The sequence below is a fragment of the Stigmatopora argus genome, chromosome 10 (genome assembly GCF_051989625.1).
Source record: "Stigmatopora argus isolate UIUO_Sarg chromosome 10, RoL_Sarg_1.0, whole genome shotgun sequence".
NCBI lineage: Eukaryota > Metazoa > Chordata > Actinopteri > Syngnathiformes > Syngnathidae > Stigmatopora > Stigmatopora argus.
In genome coordinates, this window is record NC_135396.1 from 9710586 (window position 1) to 9726298 (window position 15713).

General features: G+C 46.2%; 1 protein-coding gene across 3 annotated transcripts in view; it reads right to left on the reverse strand.

Annotated features, from left to right (window-relative positions):
- Positions 1-15713, reverse strand: part of cux1b (cut-like homeobox 1b) — a 70526-nt gene that overhangs the window by 2348 nt on the left and 52465 nt on the right. The window contains exons 15-23 of one of the 3 annotated variants that reach the window (XM_077610683.1): positions 14126-14962; positions 12097-12180; positions 11648-11749; positions 10992-11545; positions 10762-10903; positions 9861-10148; positions 9248-9436; positions 7335-7602; positions 543-7069 (exon numbers count right to left, since the gene is read on the reverse strand). In XM_077610683.1, coding sequence (XP_077466809.1) covers positions 6586-7069; positions 7335-7602; positions 9248-9436; positions 9861-10148; positions 10762-10903; positions 10992-11545; positions 11648-11749; positions 12097-12180; positions 14126-14962 — 2948 coding nt within the window. In that variant the 3' untranslated portion in view covers positions 543-6585. Of the gene's footprint in view, positions 1-166; positions 356-542; positions 7070-7334; positions 7603-9247; positions 9437-9860; positions 10149-10761; positions 10904-10991; positions 11546-11647; positions 11750-12096; positions 12181-14125; positions 14963-15713 lie in introns of those variants that run through there. The other 2 variants (XM_077610684.1, XM_077610685.1) reach the window with 2 other exon arrangements.

The window sequence follows — 15713 nt, forward strand, 5'->3', positions numbered from 1 at the left end:
TAGAAGGCCATTGTGTGACCCCCAACCATTTCCTGGCAATACTAGCTTGAATTTACCATTTCTTCTCAACTGTAACACATCAGATAACTGAAATTCTACGTTTTTCTTCTTTTTTTATGCTGTCCCCTTAATATTGCCGTCGGTACAGAGAGAACAAAGGCCATACCGGCAAACATGGCAGTAGCCTCTTTAATAGGCTCAGGGATGTCGATGACCTCGGCGCCGTCAGCTCCGGGTCGGGAGGACATGGCGTGCACGGTGCTCAGGTCGTGCTCCAGCCTCAGGATGAGCTCCTTCTGCTCGGCGCCGATGCGCACGGCTACCGCAAACTCCCCCTGAAGCTCCCCGTAGCGCCCTGCGGAGAAAAAGGGGAAAAAAAAAGAAAAAAGACTTTTCACCTGAAACATCAAAACATGTCATTAATATCAAAAAGCACTCACCTGCGGGAGACTGTCAATCGCAGGCGGACAAACTTAACTTAAAAGTACCTTTTTAAAAATGTTTCTCTGAGAATACTTGAAGGACAAACTCCCACGGCACACTTTTAGTATTTGTATAAAAGAGATTTACTTCAATTATCACACCTAGGGTGCATGTGAATAATAATAATGATGATGAATGAATCAAATGTCAACCATAACAAATACATTGTGAACGTTTCATACAGTGATATTGCTTTTCAATGTTGTAGAAGAGGGGGGGGGGACTGTCTTACAGTGCTGAGAACAAACAACATGATACATTTAGTTAATAGAAAGATATAAAGAAAGCAATGATACATGAGGAAACAAAGCAAAAATGGAAGGAAATAGCAAGTCGGGAGTGAGAGAAGTGCTGAAAAAAATGGGGGGTCCGGGCATGGTCCGTCCGTCCGTCCCTTTTACAGTCATGCACAGCGCACACGCTCGTCAAACTAAGCGGTGGGGAAAGCGTTAGGACTTCCACGTTGTTGATGACAAAAATTCAAACGCAACATAAAGCCTCGACGAGTATCTTAAAGCTTTCCAAAAAGTTGTGGGGGAGGGCGCAAAATCTCTCCCCGGGTCATTTGGTTGTCAGTCTACACTGCGGCGGAAACTACGGGAGGGGACGACAATGTGGACCACTACATCACTATTTGGCTTTTTGCTTCCTCTTCTTTTTTTTCTTCTTTTTTTTTTGTTGGGGGTTTTTCGTTTTCTTGGTTGTTACATTGAAATGTTGAGCTCGGAAATGACGGAACGAAAGCAAAAAAAAAAAAAAAGAAGGAAACACGAGCAAAGTGAAGAGGATGGATGAGTGTATTGTGCTGTATTTTAGGTGTGTATCGACTACCAAGTGTGTGCTATGCGTACAGCACCGCTGCATCCGGGTTGGGGGGGCGGGGCTGGGGCTGGGGCTGGGGGGGTTGCGATTCCTTACAAAAAAACCCACTTCATAAGATATATTCTAAAAGTATTAATATTATTACAAAAAACATCTTGAGGTTTTTCTCTCTTTTTTTTCTCCTTTTTTTGTGTGTGTTTTTCTTGTTTAGTTTTCCTGAATAGGGTGACCAGTGCTGCTGTCCAGGCTTCCGTTACAATAATTCTTTTCCCCCCCAAAAAAGAATAAGCACTACTTCAAAAAAACAGATCATACAGTAAAGCTTTACGAGTTCAGAAAACATGATATGATATACAGCATCTGTTCCACCTTTACAATGTTATTCGACAGTGTATAGAATCATCTGGATCTTTAAATTTGTAGAAAAATATCTGTGGATCATGGAAAAAAAGTCCTGAATCGTCCCTTCTCTCGTCCTGCCTTTTCCAAACAAAAAAGCACACTGTGACACTAAGTGACTCCGTAGCTACTTGACCTTTGACCTTCGCCTCCTATTTACAATTTGCTTATTTTTCCTCCCCGGATAGTTGGCACACGTCAAAACCCGCAAAGACGTCACAGCGAAACCTGACACGGAACAGAAGGAGAAGACAAACCCGACATAAAATAAAATGCCCTATGAAGAAATTCAGTGTTTTTACAGTGTCTGCTGTTTTTCGGCGTGCTTCCTCCTTCATTCTGCTTGTTAGGTATATTTATATATACACAATATCCAAAAAAAATTGGGGGGGGGAAGTGTCTGATACGACCCCAAACGGGTCGGTCGTTAAGGATAACACGGGCTCGTTATCTCCTCACTCGAGGGACCCGTTCAAGTACAGGTCCGTGGGGGGGTTTGGGGGCTGCGGATCAGAGTGGACGCGGTCCACACGACGACATCACGTTTGGGTGCCCTGCTTGGCAGTTAAAGGCACAAATCTGATGATCGAATGTGGTTTTTGAGAGGGGAGGATGCGGGGAAAAGACGGTAAAAAATGGGTTAAGTGCTTAATAGAGAAAGAGAGAGAGAGAGAGAGGTTACAGTAGCGAGACGTGCCGTGTGGACACCTGGGAAAAAAGAGATATGTTGCTTTATTTATTGGCTGGAAGAGTTAAGAACAGACTTTAAATGCTGTGCATTTAGCAGGCTGGACTGACTATATGGACAGAAGTAATGATTGGCATTTTCTAGCAGTACGTAATAGGAAGCCTGATTAATAGACTCTTAATTGCAGGTTCAATTTGACAAATCTCTTCTTGGGATGTTTATCGGCTTCTATTTTTAAGTTATAAACATAAAAGATGAATGGTTTACAGTAAAAGTCTTTTTTTCCGCCCTTCAAATCTTACTACAAATGTGTTAAATGCTCAAATTGCTTGTTTAAATAAATTAGGGCCAGAACCTGTTAAATAAGAGTAATTCATTACAAAAGATTTAACAGAAGCTTTACACAATACAACCCTTTTTTTGGTCTTTTCTTGACCGTTAAAATGTTTTAAAATGGCATTTTGACACTAAATCTTTTTGTTTTCTCCAAAGGAATTGCTTTTCTATTGTTTTGTATTGAATTAATCATCCTATTTAAAAAAATGTTGTGCTTTATGGTACGATATAAACAAGATAAATGACTTACAAAACCTATAGTTAAGTCGATAGATTTCTTTTAAACTGAGTCCCACTCTATTAAAATACCCTATTTTATAAGCACCACTATGCTACTGCATTGTAATATTTGTCCAATCCATTTGAACTGAAAGGGTTGGCAGCAATCATTCGCTGCCAACCTCTCACAGCCTAAACAGAGTGGACATACATACTATCGATGGCAGTCAAATAGTTAACTGTTTAAAAACTTTTCCCACCAAAAAATGATTACAAAACGTCAACTCCCATTAAAAATGAATTGAACAATAGCAGCCTATAGGTCAATTTACAAATTGAGATTAACGCCGTTAGAAAAATAGGAAGCCCGTCGATCTGTTTTTTTTCTTTTTTTAAAGCAACTCACTTTCAATAATATATAAACTAATTAAACTGCTTCCATCCAAATTTCCCTTCATTCATTTTTACTGCCTACCAAAATCCCATTACTTTGTCCATATAGCGTCCATGGATTTTAATGCACACGAGCAAAATTGTTGGTACGCTTCTGTCCAAAAAAATGGACCAAAAAAAAGGGAATTGACAGATATTGTACTTTTCCCACGCAGAACAAGTATGACTTGATATGATGCGATTTTAAAACGATATTACTGGTTCAAAAGACGATACCAACAATCTTGTCTGTCTTTCTTGTGCGTGCGTGCCTTCTCGGGGAGTTTGAGCGAGAAGATCCTGGCTCGAAAGCAAATCAGGTGCTTACTAATTATATCTCGACGAGCCGTGCTCCCGTTCTGTCACACGCAGTTAAGTTTAAGGACGCAGTTCATCGTGGAGGGAAAAAAAAGGGCCCACGTTTTGTTTCCATTTTAGTGTTTGGCGGCGTCTGTGCTTGGTTCTCAACCACTTTCACAAAAAAAGGCAGCCTGGGATGCGAACTCTGGTGTATAGTGTTTTTACAGACCCTGTCCTAATAAGTGCTTTGCTATATACGGACTGCTATAGGTTTCCTTTCTGCATAATCGTAGGCTGGCTCTTCCTGCTAGCTGGTATAATTTTATCTAATCTCAATTTGGCAGATATGACCTCTTTTCAACCTGCATTTCTCATCTTCAGGTGATTCTTTCATTTGACCTATTTGACAACGAGCGTTCACCCGGACCTGATCGTGTGGTTAATGGGCGTGCGGGGGTGGGAGGGAGTTAGGGGATGGATTCTACCATAAAAGACGGCGTGCGGCGGCGTCAAATACGCCGGCCAATCCACGCCGATCTTGATATGTTATTTCTATTCTCGAGCGAGCCGTTCAAGAGCAAAACCGTGAATCAACGCTCGAGGGCTGGGCGGCAAAAGCGTGCCGAACGCATTCATCCGAAGGTATTGAAATGACACTAAACGTTTTTTTTTTTTAGATTCATGAATATACAAACAAATGAGAACTAGTACGTCTCCGTAAATAATAACCAATACTGCCGGCAGTCTATAACGTCTAGTAAAAATGTTACTTGCCCTCAGGAACAGTATAATCCCTTACAAAATAGACAACTCAAATCATAAGACATTAAATGAACATTACAGCACCTATAAATAAGCAGAATAAAAACCATAACTATAAATGCCAAAAAAAAGCGATAAAACAGAGCTACAGTAAATCATCGTATTAAACTACGTGGTGAGAAGATTAATGTAATGGTAACGCGTCAAACAGCTTAAAAAGAAGGGTGTCAGTTGTGCACTAGTAGTGTGTGCAAGTAGATACGAAATATGAACCCCCGACACTCATTGGAAACCCACGCACGTGCACACACACCCACACACACACACACACAAAAGGGGAGGCAGTGGGCTGACAGGCACTGAGGGCTTATGTGGGAAGAGGAGGAGGTGATTTGCCTTTAAATTTGTAGTGTTTACAGTAGAACTGAATAGGAAAGAAAACAATTCCCTGGATATTACAGGAAAAACTGGCGTTGGAGAGTGTAACAAGAGCTCAGGTTAGAAACTCCAGAATTCATTGAGAAAGGAATAAACATCCTACCAAGAGGAGCTGGATAAACTAACTTTTTTTTGTAAATTGAACTCTGAGTGAATTGACCTCGACCCTGACTTTCATGCAGGCAGATAGATACACAAACGCACATGAGACACACGCACTTCCTGATTTGGCCTATAAAAAGATGCGTTTGTGAGGAGGAAATTAGCTGGTGGCGAGCGCCCAAACACACACACACACACACACACACACACGCTCACGCACACACACACGCACACACGCACACACACGCACACACACACGCCCGAGCAGATCCAGTGCTGGGTCAAACTGTGAGGTGCACAACTTGAGAAAAACAAACAAAAACAAGAAAAAAAGTATCATCAGCTACAGTACTACGTGAATTCATCGTATCGTATTTTCAACAATGCAACATAATTCCATCCTGATTTGGAGAAAAAGAACCAAAAGAAACAGTAACTTGTTATTAATCGCTTATTGTCTTCTTATTTTGAAGTAATTCAAATGCTTCCTAAAAGTCCCTATTTTGTTATCTTTAGAGTCAGAAGACTGTGCAATCTCTTATTGGCAACCAAATTGCAATATGAACGAACAAAAGAAGAGCCAGACGGTTATTTATCTTGAAAAAAAAAAAAAACGTAAAGGGTTTTTCCTTCCCTCCTTCTTTTCCAAACGTGGGTGTGTTTGTTAGATGATCCTCCTGGCCATTACATGGCTGTCAGCAGGATAGAGATGGGAGAAAGGGGCAGGAGGGGGTACACAACAGGTCAAAGTTCGTACATGGGTAACCATGGCAGCTCAGGCGCACCACTCTCTTAAGAGCGTAGGAGTGAGATAGAAAAGCAAAACGTGGCGCCCTCGCCGACGTAAACCCTAAAACGTACAAAAAAACACAAAAAACAAACAAACACACGCACGCGAGTGAGTGAAAAAGGCCAAGGGTTTGTAACAGTCACTCTACAGTGTGAAAAAAATGAGGCATCTCACTGAGTGAGGGGAGGTTTGTGGACACTTGGGAGGTGAGAAGAAGAGCGGAAAAACATCTCCTTTAGGAAAGTGAGCGTTCTCCTCAGAGAGTTCCTCTCTCTTTTCTATCGTGCAGTCAGCTGGGACAGCTGCTGCGACAGGCCTGGCCCGTCTTTTGACCCAGTCCGGGTTTCCGAGCCCGGCCGCGGGTCAGACCCCCGGCGCGAGGCTAACCAGTCTGATGCACCAGTGGCTGGTGATGGGGCTGGGGGGGGTGGGGGGGTTTGGGGGAGGTACAGCAGGGCCAGAGGCCAGCAGGACGGCTAAGTGCTTTTTCTCAGTACATAAAAAAAAAAAAAGTTTAAAAATCCGTTCAAAGGAGGAAAAAAAAAAAAGGAGAGACACTTAAGCTCTCTTATTTTGTTCTTCTAGGTTTTCAGTAAATCTTCTGTTTTAAGGATTTCGCCAACCACACGCTGTCGTTTTTCCTCTTTTGGGAAAGCTGCGTGGTTCAAAAATGGCTGCTGAGCTTGACTTTGGCTGTGTCCGCTCTCCGACCCGATCGGAGCAGGAGGGGTCCGAGGTTGGAGGTGGTGAGGTTTACGAGACGTGAGGGGCCGAGGGCGGTGGAGGGGGGGGAGAGAGAGAGAGAGAGAGAGCGCTAGAATTCCCACTCCGAGGGGTCCTCCTTGCTGGCGGCCTTCTCCAGCCGGTGAATGATGTTATTGAGGTTGGCCGCTTTTTTCTTGCGCAGATTGTTGTCCCTGGGGTTCCTGGCCGGGCCAGAGGGCGGGACGTTCGTGCTGGAGGCGGAGCTGCCGGGGGACGCCTCCGTCAGGCTGAAGAGCCCCAGTCCGCTACTCGAGCCTGGCGGGATGCAGTCTAGCTGCGAAGGGGAATGATTGGAGCCCCCTGCTTCAGACTCCGCCTCCATGTCGTGGTCTTTGCACGCCCCCCTGTGATCCTCCGGGCCGGCGCCGAATCCCTGGCGCGCCTCCACCGTGCCCTCCGACTCGGTCCCGTCGCAGCTGTCCCCTTCTCCCGATTTGGAGCCGCGGAGGGAAGGGGAGCCCCCCTCGCTGCCGGGTCCCATTCCTCCGGCCGCCTGGATTTCCTCGATGAAGAGTTCTCGTCGAATGCGTGACCTGGAAAAGACGCCGGAGCTCAGTCTCGCCGCCTCTAACTCATTTGCCGCCATTGTCTTTACGAAGCTGAAATTAACAATGGACCCTGTCATTGGCTGACGGCCCTCCTAATTCAAATGAATGGGGCGTGCGTCTAATATAAATAGTAGGATGAAAAAAAGAGCCCATCAATTGTACGTTTTTATTTGTAGAATTGACCATGGGCTGGCTAGCAAAGCTTGCAATGTTTTTTTTTTAATTGAAAATATTTTGTTATGACACTGACCTGTAATTATGGAACCAGTTGATGACGGTACTGGTCTTCAAGTTGAGCTGGGAGGCCAGCTCCTCAATTGTCTTGGGCGAAGGGTAGGGTTTCTGTTGGTACGCCCGCTTTAGAGCCTCCTTCTCCTCAGGGCCCAGTACCACCCGGGCCTTCTTCAGATGTTGCTGCAGTCCCGGACTTTGAGAGCCTTGCACGTAGTCTGGCCCCACCAGGGCCCCGTCCACAGAATGGCTGTCGCTCAGGGAGCTCAGCCTCCTCTTCATGTAGGCTGCACACAAAGGAAATACATAACGGGTTAAACTATTGACACATGATTGAAAACATGGAAGGACAGGAGGAAACCACAACTAAGGTCAGGTCTGTGTCCACTTAGTTATGGTGTATTTTTGGAGGCAAGTGTCTATTTTGATTCTTTAAATGATTAGTTTTAGTTTTCCCAACTTAGCTGCAAGATTTGAAAAAGAATGAAGTCAGAGACTTTTGGTGTAATCATCCCTTTTTAAAATACTTGAAATGAATTTACTGGCGCTACAATCAGAATGCATTCCCGTTTTTATGTATTTATTCATTATGAAATATAAGAAGACAATCATTATTATTAATAAAAACAATTCATATAACTATGATTGAATCCTGGCATCCACGTATGCGCAAACTGCATTTTGTAGGCCTTACTTGCATACCACATATTAATATTGTAGCCTATTTGTCCATGACCAAAAGCACATAGTTACTTTCCCTATTTAATTCAATGTTTTTTTTGAAGACACAACACCATTTCTATCAAGTTTTGAAACAACCACCCCCCCAAAAATTATTGTTATAACTTATTTTAGTTGAAGAATTCTAATTTTGTCATTTTGCTCGCTTTTGTGAACAATAATACCCTTGCTCGGAGCATTGTAAACTACTAACATTTAGTAGAAAGCAATAATATTCTGCCAAGCATCCTAACTAACACTAGATGGTAGTACTGTACTTCCCATGAAGGGTAACAATGACGCCTGCTCTGTGTTCCACACAAAAACCAACTGTGGCGAAGCTCAATTTTGGCACCAGCGGCTAAAAAAAAAGAGCAGTTCACGGCAGTTTCACATTAGTTTGACATTTTGTCCACCCTGATACACGCTGCAAGATATATTAGGGGAGCAGGGGCAGCAGAGAGGCCCTCAGAGCAAGGTTAGAGCACGGTAAAAAGGCTAGCTGCCCCCTCGCGGGCGGATATCGCAAAGGTGAGGGGGGCCAAACACGTTACTGCGACGTAGGTCCGTCCGTGTCTTTGCTGGCGGGTCTGCTCAGGGTCAGGATGACTTCCCGCTGCTACGGGCACGCTTTGCATTGGGGTCAATACACCCAAACGAAGCTGAAAGGAGAGTCACCCCTGAGCGCGCACTATCAAAACAACGAATTATCTAGCTGGTGCTCGCATTCCATCCATGAATTTGGGAATGTTGAAAGCTGACAGACGAAAAAAAACAACGGGGGTCAACGCGGCGCGATGATGGCGCCCGTCAAAGGGACGAGGAAGCGACGCGTCTTGAGGGAAGCTACAAACAAAGATTAAAAATACAAGTTTATAGACTGATGATTATTACGATGATGACAATGATGAAGAGGAGTGCTGATGACTGTGAGTAAGCAGGCCCGCGGCGGTCCCCTAGCTGTCACATCTAATACAGTACGTGATGCCTGGCGCCCTGATTGCTACTGACATCACACCAAGATGACTGTGATCTGCACAACATGCTCGCCTGTCCTGCACAAAGGATATTTTGCCCGTGCAGATGTGCACGCGTGATTCAATCGGCCTTTCTTCCGCATATATTGATCCGATAAATGCATGTTTGAGTGAGACTTCTTGTGTGGACGGACGGTGCATTCAACTCTTCTAACCCTGAGCTTTTCATACACACCTTTCTTCTCCAGTCGCTTCATGTCCATGAGTTTCTCCACGCTATGCGGGTCCTGGAGCCAGAGCTGCATGCGGACAAAGGGTTCCCGGCCCTTCAGGCTGAGCTTGTGCCAGGGTTTAGGCCTGGCTAGCAGGTCTGATACAGAACCCTGTGTCAGACCCAGGATAGTCTCACCGAACAGACGCTGGCCTGGTTGAAAAAAAAAATCAATAAAATTATTATTTGTGACAACCCATCAAATTCACCCCACCCCAAACAAAATGTAAATATGACGCTTCCCCTGTCCGTTAGAGAGCAACGTAATATAACACCGGTTCAGGTGACATGCTATATTTTGTCAACACTCCGTTGTCCCCAAGTGGAAAAATACTGTCAAATTTAAAAATGTTGTAATAGAAAAAAATAGCATCACGCTAATGCTAGCATGATGCCGCAACAATGCGTATGGCCTTGTTGATGTCCAGTTTTCCAAATGGTTGCTAACATTTTGTGTTAAAATATGAGTGAGAGGTCAAACGTTATTGTAATGGGCAAAAAAATAAATAAATAAATAAAAATGGCGAAATTAACGAGTCCCCAGGATTACTAGAAATCTACTTTCTCCGTATCTTACCGAGGTTGTTGTCCGTCAGCACCTCCTTCACCTTCTTGGTAATAGCGTAAGTATCGAGCTCAGGAGACATGGCCACCATCTCCTGAATACTCAAACCCGAGTGACCGGGTATGGGGAGCGGGGTGCCGAGCTGGGAGTCCCCACAAGACGTCTCGTCGGTGGGTTGCTTGAGACCGGACGACTGCGACGAGGTCAGCTCGCCGGCCAGTCCGTTGACGGACTCTTCGGCCGAACTGAGAGGCGACTCTGGAGCGGGGCTGCAGCTGGCCGACGTTTTGGGAGTACCTTCTGAATACGGAGACAAAAGGACGACACCAAGAGGGAGTCGGTCAGGAGACCTGTGCTCATTTTATCCACTCGTTCTGTTAGCTACGAGGGAGGGGCGGCTCCACGATTCGACTCCTATTTAAGGAACGGCAAAGGTCTTTAAAGTTCTAGTTTGGATGTTTTTTGGGCTCGCTGCTCTTGCCTTCATCTCCCTGTCTAGGCCTTTGCAGTGCTGCTGTGCAGCTCAGCAGGCTGGAAGAGAGCAGTCATGAGGAGCTGTCAGTGTACATTAGCTGCTGTTTACACCCCCAGAGAGAAACATAGACACGCACACGCACGCACACGGAGCTGCCATCTGGCGCCGCAACACTAACTTGTCGATGACATGACAAACCAGCAGCTTGCTGGCTGACACTGCCGCAGCGCAGTGGATTGGGGGTGGCGATGGGAGGAGGAGTCGCACCAGGGAGAATACGTGTGGGAGAACGCGAGGTCAGATCGGCCGAGGGAGGGGAGATGGAGTGATTGACAGATGGACACCAGCGACTCGCCTCTGACTTTAATCGGGGCTTTCCGTTCCGAGTAAAGAGCTCGCGTGAATCGGGGATGTGTGCCGCTTGCGGGATTTGCCTACCTTGGTTCTGAGCTGGTTGGACGTGTGCGTTTTGCCCCTGGTCGCCATTCAGCCACGGCTGCATGCGCATGTACGGCTCCCGGTTCCTCTGGTTTAGCTTGTTCCACGGCTTGTTTCGAGACAGACCGTCGCTCAGGATTCCCTAAAGCGTGCACAGGGAGACCCGGTCAGACATGATTGGCTTCCAGAACGGAACAATCGGTGGAGAGCACGCCGGCGACAAATCCCACCTCTTTGGAGTCTTCCTGGTTGTGGTTCTCGTCTGCCGCCGCAGACCTGCGGGGGTCCGTGTGCATGCTGCTCCACCACTGCTCCCTCCAGTAACCCACCCCTCCCACCGCGCTCCCGGAACGTAGCGAACCCTCGGAGCTTCGACCCTGTCTGAGAGCGCCGTCCGATGACGTGTCCATCCCCGAAGAAGACCTGCCCTCCCTTTTGATGCCGGAGCTGTAGTCCAGCACCGGGGACGGGGAGGAGGGGGACGACAAGTGGGAGGTGGGAGGCTTCTTGAGGGAGAGAGCCAGGGGGTTGTAAGGGGGCAGGGGGGCAGAGAGCGTGGAGCTCATGAGGTCTCTCTGAGCCAGAGTTGCCAGGGAGGACGAAGAAGAGGAGGATGAGGCTTTGAGGATGGGCTCCAGCGCAGCCTGCTGGGCCTCCATCTCCCTGCGAGCTTGCTCCAGGATGGAGCGGATGGCCTCGTCCGACCCGCCGCCCCCTCCGCCGCCGAGCCCGCTGCCGCCGCCCCCTTTCAGGCCCGCGTACGAGGGTTGCACGTGCGACAGATCTGACGATAGACGAGGGGGGGAAAGGGAAAAATATTAATATAAATGTCAAGAGGATCCAGAAACCGCATCCTGGACTTGCCAAAAGAAAGATTTGCACTCACCGGCTTTCTGCACCTGCAACTCTCTCTTGGCTTGCTCCAAAATGGACTTGATGGTTTCATCGGAACCGGCGTCTTGAGTGCGGACGCGAGCGGTGATGTTTCCTGGAAGGAAAGAAAAAAAGGGGGAGAAAAAGAGATGAAGACGAGAAGGGAAGCCAAGTATTTGCAGATGAAGATTTGAATTGATCACAAAAGATCCCACACGACACCGGAGGCGCCGCCGGTACCTTTGGAAGCACAACATGCAAAACGCAATCTACGCGTCCAAACTAGCATTTGAAACCTCTGAACGCACGCGTTACCACCACGGCCCATTTCGGCTAGCCCACCAATCCGTTGACAAAGCACACGCACGTACGTATACATACGTAGTACAGATACAGTTCACCCTTACACAAACATGCCACACGGACAGAACGTGCTTGAATCTGTGTGTGAAGGGGACAGACCTGCGTGTGAAGCTGTATTGGAGAGGGATCTCCGCTTCGGAACATCCTGAAACACTCGGCTAAGCTGGGGCTGGCCTGAGCCCTCTGTTAAAAACAATATACCACACACTATGTTATAGCACTTGTGGGTTTATTTCCTAAATGCTGCGCTACTGGAATGTGGTTCCCTAATAAGTCAATGGAATGCGGGGGGGGAGCTAGGAAATGTATCGATCGTCATTGAGTGGGGCACTGCAAGCTCGCGGCAATCTTAAATTATGAAGACACAGGTGTCAAACTCAAAGCCTGAGGTCTGGCCTGCCGCGTCATTTTGTAAATTATACACACTGACTTTTTTCTTCTTTTTTTTTAATTTAAATTTTTTTGTCTTCAATTTTGAAGACATAAGTTAGACAATATTTGCCATTTTTAAAATTAAATTGAGAATTTTTTTAAAAACATTTTTTGTCTTCAATTTTGAACACATAAGTTAGACAATATTTGCCATTTTTTAAAATTAAATTAAGAGAAAATTGATTGTTTTTCCTTTTTCTGATTTTTTATTTAAAAAACAATAACGTATATACTGTTTCCTCCTTTATTGTTATTTTTAAAATGTGGAAATAAAAAGTCAAATTAAAAAAAAAAAAATTTGCTCTATTACGTGAAAAAGAGAATATTTACAGTTCTTTGTTTAAATAAAACATTTACACAACACAATACAGTGTTTGCTATTCTGAGGCTAATAAAGGAGATAAAAATCCAACTATTTTAGGGGTTGCCAATTCATTGAATCAATTAGTTGTCAATTAATCTGGTCAGCCCTACCTAGTTGGCCCACCCGAGGAAAGCACAATTACGAAGTGGCCAAAAATGATTTTGACATCCCTGTACTAAGACAGTAGTGTGTGACATAAAGACAATAACACCTGCAGGCCTTACTTTAGCAAACTCTAAGACAAGGTGGTAAACTCTCCAACATTTTTTTGTGTCCCACCGAGACCAGCTTTCATCAGAAATGTCCTGATGCGTGAACAAAAGCAGGCCCGAACTAATCGAATCTACCCGCAGTTAGCGGAACTCCAGACTTCTTCCTAGTTCCCACCGATCGATGCTATTGATGTGTGAAAGGTTTATGTATTGACTACAATAGCTAGGAGAGGCTCCTGGGATGAGTGTGTGCGGGTTTAAGAACTCGATGACACACAGATGTTGGGGCAGAATGAGGGTTGGGAAAGAAGAAGAAAAATATAATGGCTAGTCCTTATTGACAAGCTGATCAATAGATGTGTGCGGGGCTGTTCACGTACGCGCACACTCATGCTTGACACACACATACGTTGCGCACAGAGTACACACTAGGCATGGGCTGATATGACTACCGCGAAATGCAAAAAGAGCGTGGTATGATCGCAAAACAAATGGAACCATTTTGAGTGTATCTATATTGGTCAGCTGAAATTTTTTTGCCAGAAATATAAAGAATATTGCGCTGGAAAGCATGTATATTTTGTAAGCTGACCATTTGAAGGAACTTTTTAACAATTCAACTTTTAAATGGAGTGAACAATCGCATCATTGGCCAAGCTTAAACGTGGTAAAGCATAGAGCCAGAATCGAAAATGTTCATTTAAAATACCGAATTTTCAGACTACAAGTATAATTTGAAGTAGTAAAAAATGCAGAGAGGTTAAAAAAACACTCGTCTCACTGGAGTATAAATTGAATGTTTGGGGGATTTTTAAAAAATATATAAAATCCAAAACATGTGAAACGATGTTATGTGAGAATAATTTCACACATAAATCACACTGAAGTCTGCTAAAATTAACTATTAAAAAAACAGCGCCATATAGTCCAGAAAATACGGTATGACAAAAAGGCCTTCAATTTACTTCTCTATTGTTAAAATCCCGTCTGGGTCTACATGATGTGCGATCAGCTCGTTTACGTTGATGTTTACGGTAAACGGTCCCTTGACTTGCTATACCTTCGAACCGGTTATCGGCACATGCCTAGCGCGCAGCAGCGGTAAGACGCCCAAACTCACCTCGTTGCCGTCCCTGGATGCTGCGCAGGGCCAAGATGTTTTGCTCGTCGGCCAGGAACTGCCTCATCTTGTGGAAGGGCTCCTTGCCGCGGATGGTGAGCTTGTTCCACGGTTTGGGGCGGGCCAGAATCTCGCTGACCGAGCCCTGGGAGAGTCCCAGCACGTAGTGGCCGAAGACGCGCTGACCGATGTTGTGTTTGATCAGCTGCTCTTTCACCTGCCGGGCAATCTCCGCCGTGTCCATGTCCTCCCCGTCCAAAACGCTCCCCGTGGTGGCGTCCGAGTGGCTCGGGGACGGCGAGGGCACGCTGCCCGCCGTGCCGTTGCCGTTAACGGGAGCCATGTCCGGGCTGGCCGGCGGCGGCTGGGGGCTGCTGGCCGCCAGGGGGATGGCGGCCGACCCGCAGCCGGGAGTGGAGGTAGGAATGGAGCCGAGGGTCGGGGTGAACGGGGTGAACAGCAGGGCCCCGCTGGGGATCCCGGACGACTCCTGCAAGGCTTTGGAGTAGAAGGTCTGCAGCAGCTGCCTCTGAATCAAGGAGTTCAACGCCATCTTCCCGCCAACAAGCGGGAAAACCGGCGAGTAGAAGTCCTGTCCAATGCCCGTGGGAGTGAAAGGGTGCGTTTCGCCGCTGCTGTTACTGCTGCTACTGCTGGTGGTGGTGGAGGAGGAGGTGGCGGCGGCGGCGGCGATGGTGGCAGTGTTGAGGGCATCCCTGTGAGTGCGAGACATGGAAGGCTGCGAGGAGGAAGCAAGAGAGGGTGGGGGCGAAGACGAGGGGTCGCTGGGTTCCTCCTTGGGTGTCATCTCTTCTGTCCCTTTCCGCCCGGCTGGCCCTACAAGAAAGGTCAAACACACCATGCATTATGGGGGGAGTCAACAAAAAAGGGGTTCCAAAAAGCAGCCGAGAAACACGAAATGAACTCAAGTCGTTTCCGAATTAGTCTTTTTGCTTTTTTGCCAACCCCCCCAGACAAAATGCCCATGCATTTGTGATTTCAACCTTTCTTGTAAGTCACAGCCTGGAAGGGGAACAAAAAAAAAACAGGACAAACACAAACAAAACAATTGACAGTTCTTCTTGCTCGTGGACAGAAGCGGAGACGTCCTCCTCCTCCTCCGTGCCAAAACGGAGATCCTCAACGTCTCTTTGTGCCATTGCGGATGCGCTAATAAGTCCTTAGTTTACTAATCATTTCCAGGGAAAAATGTCTGCAAACAATATTTATTGCCGAACAGAATACAAATGGCGTGTTGTGGGTCCTCGCACTCAAAGTGAAGGTCAAACAGACGGAGTTTTCACATTCATCAAAACAAATACTAAAAAAGCAACGTGCCCCCCCGCCCACCTCTGATCTTTTAACGAAAAAAATCTATCTTGATGATGGGCTCAGCGAGTAATATTATTCAAACGCATAACCATTGAGACTTAACATGATTGAGCGAGACAGTAGGCTCCCGTTACTGTGAATGTTAATCAATTCAGAGCTACTCAGCTATTCAAGCCTAAAGCTATGACATTTCAAACCCATAAACACTGTAGCGGTGGTCCTGATGCAAGGGGAGGGGGGGCATAGTATGGTGTCC